At 38.6% G+C, this 7,545-nt stretch overlaps 1 protein-coding gene across 1 annotated transcript; it reads left to right on the top strand.

Annotated features, from left to right (window-relative positions):
- The first annotated feature begins 1,683 nt into the window (after nucleotides 1–1,683).
- Nucleotides 1,684–6,584, top strand: LOC140951710 (uncharacterized). The gene is made up of 2 exons (XM_073401028.1): nucleotides 1,684–2,880; nucleotides 4,120–6,584. Exon 1 carries the CDS (start codon nucleotides 1,697–1,699, stop codon nucleotides 2,855–2,857), a length of 1,161 nt encoding a protein of 386 aa, XP_073257129.1. The 5' UTR covers nucleotides 1,684–1,696; the 3' UTR covers nucleotides 2,858–2,880; nucleotides 4,120–6,584.
- The last annotated feature ends 961 nt before the right edge of the window (nucleotides 6,585–7,545 follow it).

Genomic DNA, 7,545 nt, shown 5'->3' with positions numbered 1-7,545 from the left:
CTGTGTCAACTAGCTTCTTCCAATTTTATTCCCTAACGCTACTGTTTCTACTTAAGTTTATACGCATCTTTACTAAATAAAATACGTTTCAATAACTATAATGCCTAGTATGCAGGAAGGATGTATCATGTTGTTCACTTATTATTCCTTTTTGTTGTTGTTTTGCCGGAACGAAAAAGGTCTGTTGAACTTTGTAAGCGAGAGAATAATATTTCTACAGCTTGTGTACAGGATTAACAATACTCGGTACAGCTTTTAAAAAAATAAGCTGCTTTTCAAACTTCTAAAACCACATTTTATAGGCCGCATACTTTCGAATTAAAGTCCATATCTAAATATCAATTATTGCTTCACTGGAAGAGCTTTGAAAATATATGATCGTTTATACTCTACCTTGAAGCAGGTGAAACACAACTCATAAATACGTGCGTGGTACCGTTCGCGATAGCCGAATTCGGTCAGAAATGTCTTGAAGTAGCATCCACACTAAAATATGAACCCTTAAACAGCTGCATCACTGTACACAGCGTTTGAATCATGAAGATATTTAATATAATGTTTCCAAACACCTGTAGCCGTAATAAAAGACGAACAAATTGTAAAGAATCAAGATGGCGGTCTTAAAGTGCCCTTGTTCGACCTTTAGCAATGTGATTTTTAAGTAGATGCCAAGATCTCATTGGTTCCTTAGCATCAACTCATAGTACCTTCAACCTTATTGGCTCTTGCAACATACATCCGAACATACAAAGTTACAAAGATACAAAGCCACAAAGATACATACGCTCACACCACTGACATATGAGCTATTTTTTCAAAATAGCTCAATAAGGAAATGACCTTCAAAACGGGCGTATGGAAAAGCCGGAATCGGGAATCCTGAACCGGAGCCAGAACCGGAACCGGAACCGGAACCGGAACCGGAACTTAAATTGAGACCGGGGTGAACTAGGAAGCACTGAAACCAGTTCCCGATACCCGTGTGGAAATAAAATCAAGATGGCTTGCTCTGTTATCATTGTTTTGAGAAATTTTAGCACAGTGATCGTGATACCAAAGATATACTCACATTCGGAAAGTGACTTGCAAAAAAAAAGAACATAACCACTAAAATTCAAAGAATCAGCCCATGCTGTTCCGCCGCAGCATAAATTCAAGGCACAACAACTTCACATTTTCATATGTACTCACATTTCAATCGATTCGTCGCTTTGTCGCGATCTGTAACCGAAAACAGATATGTTTTTGTAAAATGGTAACATTTTTTCAAACTCAGTAAAACGGAGAAGAATGAAAACTTTTATATTCTTACTCATACCTTTTCTTAAAAGGGCTCCGTGTTTCATCCATTGTCTGCATTGTGAGGGAAAGGCGGCGAAGGGAGAAGGAATACTCATGTCAATCATGATCCCAAGTTGCAACGTTCACGCGTATATGAAATTCTCAAAGAAAACGATGTTGCGCCGTACGCAAAAAATGCAACAGTAAAAAATATATTAACAATAAATAAATATGTGGGGATGAAAAGTCTTGATCGAGCAATTATTGTTAGTGACACTCTCAAGACAGAAACGTCTCCAATTTTTATTTCTTAGGTTCGGGTTCAGGTTCCGTTTCCGGTTCCGTTTCCGGCTCCGGTTTCGGATTCCGGATTCCGTCTTTTCCATACGCCCCTTCAAACGGAACAACAGCAATCATGATGGCGGCACGAGTCTTTCTCTTTACATTCCTGTTCCGAGAAGCAGTATCTGTGGTAAATGTAGATCCAAAAATGAAATCGTTTTCGTATGCTATTAAGAACGGCTTCCTAAATCCTACCGAAGAGCAAACACTTTACGAGCATAACACAGGCCAACCTGGTGTGATTACAGAGCAGTGGTTCACAGGCTATGGGATGGACGAAAATACCAGGATTAGAATCTATATCGATGGCGAAACAGAAGCAAGTTTAGATTTTAACCTGTATCTGGCTCATGGTATAGGATTTGGTGAGCAGAATGAGACGCCAAATATTCCTTGGGGCACGAAGCGGCTTGGACATGAAGCTAAAAACGGTGCAGTCTACAACACGTTTCGAATTCCTTTTGGCAAATCATTCAGAGTTACAGCGACAAGACCAAATCATGCTCAATTCTGGTACATCATTCGTGGCGTAGAAAATTATCCTGTTGTTTTGGGCGACCTTGTGCTTCCACCAAACGCAAGATTGAAGCTCTATAAAAGGGAAAATGTTTTCATGTGGCCTTTTGAGTTCTTGAATATGGCACACGTCACTGGCTCTGCAGGAGCAGTGTTCTTGGTGACTTTAAATGCTGTCACCTCGGTACCTGCCTTCCCTCAAGTTAGCTTTCTTGAAGGCTGCTACCGTGCGTTCATCGATGGTAGTAACAAGACAATGTGGCTTTCATCTGGTACTGAAGACTTTTTCCTGTCTGCATATTATTTTAATGCCGGAACATTTCAAGCGCCTAATTCTGGATTGACTTACAAAGACAAATGTAGAGTCAGCGCGTACAAGTTTTTTGAAAACGACCCTTTGCTGTTTAGCAAATCGCTGGACCTTTGGTGGCGATGTGGTGATGTTGATATCACTAAAGACAAGCATGGCTGCCCTAACCGTTGGCCCAATCCTAGCCCGTATGCTGACCAAAACCAGTTTTATAAGAAAGCGAAGCTATCCAAGGAAGAAAAGATTGCCGTTGAAGAAATTAGGAAAGGCTTGAAGAAGAACGAAGAGTTACCCAAGAACTGGGCAGCCATGGAGAAAGAAAGGATTACAAAAGAAGGAAAGCCATACGTGTATGCTACTTTTCACTCAGCTAACGTGACGACATACACCTGGGTGTATGAATGGTAAACGATTGCCTTTACACATTTGAGGTAAATTATATGGGGACGGAGTTATAAGGAATAATAATAATAATGTAACATAGAGGGCAAAATGGCTTAATTTTGATTGGCTAATATGAAGTGCAATTTGGAAATGAAGAAGGCATATATTTGAGTAGTCTGAAATGCCTGTGGGGTGCTGGGGAGAGAGATGTCTGAATTTCAAGGGTTATAATGCTGTGCGGTGGCGTCACCTACTTTTGTGAATGTGGTAGGTATTTTCTGATTGGCTAATACCTTTCAGAAATACAAAACCTTTCATTGTTGGCTGAACGCGCTGAGGAAAACATACCGGTCTGAAATAGTGTTGACAGGGTAACCAGACTAATTATGAATTGCTGTGTGAAATGTGAGCTTGGAGTTACCCTCTCTGCACAGAGTGAAGACTTTATAATAGTAACAACTGATGAGGAACCTTTTAATTCCAAAACTGCAGTCTTGCTTTAGGCACTTGTAACAAAAAATGTACTACAGACGACAGTCGCATAGACTTTTAAGCTAAAACAAAAGTAATTGCCAATGGAGAAAGTGTAGGATGTTGCACTCCCGCCCACAGGAAATAATTTCTCAATATGCATGAAACAGACCAGCTTCATGACCTATAAATTTTAGACTTAGAGCGGCAAAAGTAAGATTTGCTCAGTCAGAGTTTAACATTACCCTGTGCACTGCATAACCTAAGTGAAAGAAAGAAAAAGGGAACCTCTGTAGTTCAGGCTAACTTCAAGTCTAAGTTACGTTTCACACTATCACGAGCTTATGAGTCGTGTTTAGCCTGTTAACACTTCATTTCAAACCCGAAAAGTTAAACAACCCCTTACACTTATTCTGGAGGCTTTATTGTCAAGCTTCACGGCGCTCAAAACACAGAACCCTTAACATTGACCATATTGCATGCTGCTGTTCATGGTTCCGTGACATATGGCTGCCAACTTGTCAAGAAATGGAAGTTAGGCAAAAATGCAAAAAGTACTAGGTGACGTCACTGGACAGTATTATAACACTTGGAATTCAGACGTCTCTCTCCCTGTGCCCCTCACAGGTTAGGGGGTGGAGACGTGTGACATTTCAGACTAAAATGTGAGCTTCTCCAGGAAAACTCACACTAATACTGAGGAGGTTGCATATTTACATGCCAACATCTGATTTACACCCCACCTGCTGTAGGAGAGGAAAACTGGCACAGTTTTGTTGATGATTAAATAAAATTTATTGTTTGTTGTATTACAGGCAACCCTTTAATATTGGGACTTAACAGAAAGAGAGCAGTGATGACAGTTTGTGAGAAGAGATACTTCCATTTCAATTTGTTAATGTACATATGTAGGTTTATGGAATGTGCACAACTAATTTAATGTCATATTAATTACAGTCATCAAAGGTGCCCTCAATTTTTTTCTTGTTTTTTTGTTTTAATCCCGTTGAGCTAAAACTTCGCAGGATAACGGATCTTTGATTCCCTAATAATAATGTATTTTTTGGTTATTCAGTTTTGATGGTTTTTGGCATGACAGTGATGTCGTAAGTTTGACAGACCGTTAGGGATAAAATGTGATCAGAAAGGTTAAGTGGAGAAATGATAAAAAACAGTTCCATTATCCAACAAAGTTTCATTTCAGACAGAAAATTGTTTTATACAAAAGTAGTTAGTAAATGGCCCATTGATGTTGGCACCTTATCCAATGAACCTGTATCATAGCAAGAATTCGAAATTTGGGGGAAATGAGTTAAATAAGTGGGGATTCGATGAATAATATTATTTTGTAAATTGCAGAAATGTTTTCTTTGTTATTCTATTACTTTTGTAGAATACCAATGATAGGGATAGTATCTCAGGGAATTTTTTTCTGTTCCACTCATCCATTTGATGGACACTTGTCCAATGTTGATCGTCTGAACATAAAATTCACTTGTCCATTAATTATATAAATGTTGAAAAATCCAAGGATATACGATACAACAGCAGCCACTGTACACTAAGTCATGATACAGTATTGCTTGGTTTTGCAATGATTTCTTTGCTGAAGCAAAACTTTTTCATTTTTTTTGTACAGGGATTTTGATAATATAAGAAAAACAATCATCTTGACGACGATTAACTTTTCAATATTTTATTCTATGCAGGCTATCAACTTCCTGCAAAGTTGAAAGAAGTATGTACAGTACACTTAACATGTCTATTCAGACAATTGCTTCACAAGTTTAAGTATTCCCAGAGAAAAAACAACTTATTTTTCAGATGGTTGTTTTTTTTACAGTACTTAACATGCTTCAAAATAGTAATAATAATATTTATAGAGGGAGCCCAACTCGCCAAGGCGGTTTTCAGTGGGGCCCTTTTCATTGTACCAGTTACTTGTTTGTCTCACCTCAGCGGACTTGTTACTTTTGCCAATGCACTGGAATAATGAGGGATTTTAAGGGGACAAAGCAGACTACAAACAGTGTATTTCAATGGGGGTAGCTTGTCCTGATGAAAATCACAAATCCTGTCTTTATCATTGTCTCAGTCCAGTAGTTATGCATTAAATAATACAAATTTGTAAGTAATACAAGCACAGTCAAACTTCCTTAACATAGACCCAAATGGACCAAGCCAAGTGTCTGCATTGCAGATGTGTCAGGCTTATTATAGAGGTACAGAATGTGTTGAGCTTGGTATCTTTGGGGTAGACTGCTTGCAGTCCGTCTTTTCTCTTAAAATGCGTCTAGTTCTTATCTTATCCAGCGCGATTGCAAACCACGACATTACAATTGAGATGAGACAAGAAAAGATGGACTGCTGACTCTTTTGTAATAAACAAACCCTCCGTCAGCCCAGAAACGGGGTAACCAATTGGTTAATTGCACAGCTGTTGACAGATCATTAACTTGTCTGTGGTGAGATTGCAAGCAATAAAAATAGTCATGTGTCACAACCAACTGCAAACAATAGCGAACCAAGCAGTAATCTCAGTATTAAACAAAACTTTTAAGGATATCTTACAGAAGGAAACTGCTGTGAATTTCCTCAAGGGAAACGAGTTCAAGGCAATCCTACCGGATTAAAGAAAGTGTAATTTTTTCAGTTGTTTATGTTCCATTTATAAATCAGTTCAAGTTGTCCCCAGACAGAACAAAAGAGTCAGCAGTCTCTTATTTTTTATTCTCGAGCTTACGCCCTCGTTTCTCGCGGCTCGCATCTTCGCTGCTCGCATGCTTAGGTTTCGCGTGCAGTAACTTGCGAAAGAAAAATAAGAGACTGCTCGCAGTCTATCTTTGGGGCCAAGATAATTTTTCATAATAGAGGCATGTCAGAGGTCCCTTTCAGAAATACTTAAGGTAAAATAAACCATTCTGGCAGTTACAGAAAGCTCCCACTTTATGCTTCTTGAATGCTTCACTGTTGGTGCTTTGCTTCTCAAACTTGCAGTTTGGCCATTAATAATCTCTGGCACCAAAGGTATCTCTGCTGCTGTTACAGCTGTATTAGGTGTCTCTAAAGGGGGTTTGACCATTTGCTTTTTATTTTAGAAGACTTAATAAAACTAATATATTTTTGCCAAACAAACTGAAAATTGTGAACAGGTGAAATATTTGAGAACGTTTTTTTTTTTTTGCTTCATGACCAGTCGCAAAAATATCAGAAGACAAGTGCAATCCACATGCTTCAAACAACAAATTTTTTCATTAAATAAATATCACTTGTTACAGGATTTGTATGCATCTTGAAAACCCTTGAATTTTTAGAGTTGTGGTACAAGGCCTTGAAAGTCCTTGAAATTCTCTTCCATTCATTTTGGTCCTTTAAAGTCCTTATTTGAATTGAGGAACATTTTCACACCTCCAAAAAACTTGGGTAAATACCAGTTTGAAAATTGACAGCGAGGAAATGAAGGTCAGGTGTGGACGGCCTGTGATGCGAAAGGCAGAGGTCTAGAATGATTACAAGCCATCTTATACCTTGATTTGTCCTGTACTGCAGGGTCTAGGGGGATCTGGGCGAAATTGGTCCCCCAGAAAATTTTTGGACTTTAGGATTTCGAAAATGCATAGTTATTAGAGGAGACTGGTTATGAAAAGCGGCAAACATCAATGATAAAAACAACAGTGCTGCAGTTTATGTTGGAGCACCCTGAAAGTGCACAATCCTTTGTTTTCTGTTGGCAAATTGTTACGGAATAAATTAATGCAACGTTTTTATTGGTCAATACAATCAAAATGATAGGAATTCTTTTGAACGTTGTGCACTTTCAGGTCCACAAAAACATATAACAAAGGAGTCTGACGGGTTTCATAACCATTCCACTCAATTAACTATGGAAAATGCAATCTCTAGCGTTTTCCACAGGACACTTTTGGTAAATAAAAATGAACAAAAAGACCGTAATTATTTGGGTGTTTTTTTTTTTACCTGTCTCTGGTGTTATCGGTAAGGTACAGTGTTAATGAAAAAAGGGAAAACAGTGATGCCATCAAGGAGTTTACAAGCAAAGGGCGAGACATGTACCCTTCAGAGCGGGGAAACGCTGTGATAACGCCATCTATGTCAATTAATGTCCTTGTGCTTGTGTCGTTCAGAATTGCAAGAGTTCAATCTCTGTCATGGTGCATCGTAGAGCTGTTTTCAGTCTCTTCATAATGCTGAAGTTAAACTTAGCTGGGCTTGTTGACACA

Source organism: Porites lutea, chromosome 1 (assembly GCF_958299795.1).
Source record: "Porites lutea chromosome 1, jaPorLute2.1, whole genome shotgun sequence".
NCBI classification, from domain to species: Eukaryota; Metazoa; Cnidaria; class Anthozoa; order Scleractinia; family Poritidae; genus Porites; species Porites lutea.
Note: the sequence above shows the minus strand (reverse complement) of the source record. Positions and strands in the feature narration are given on the sequence as shown.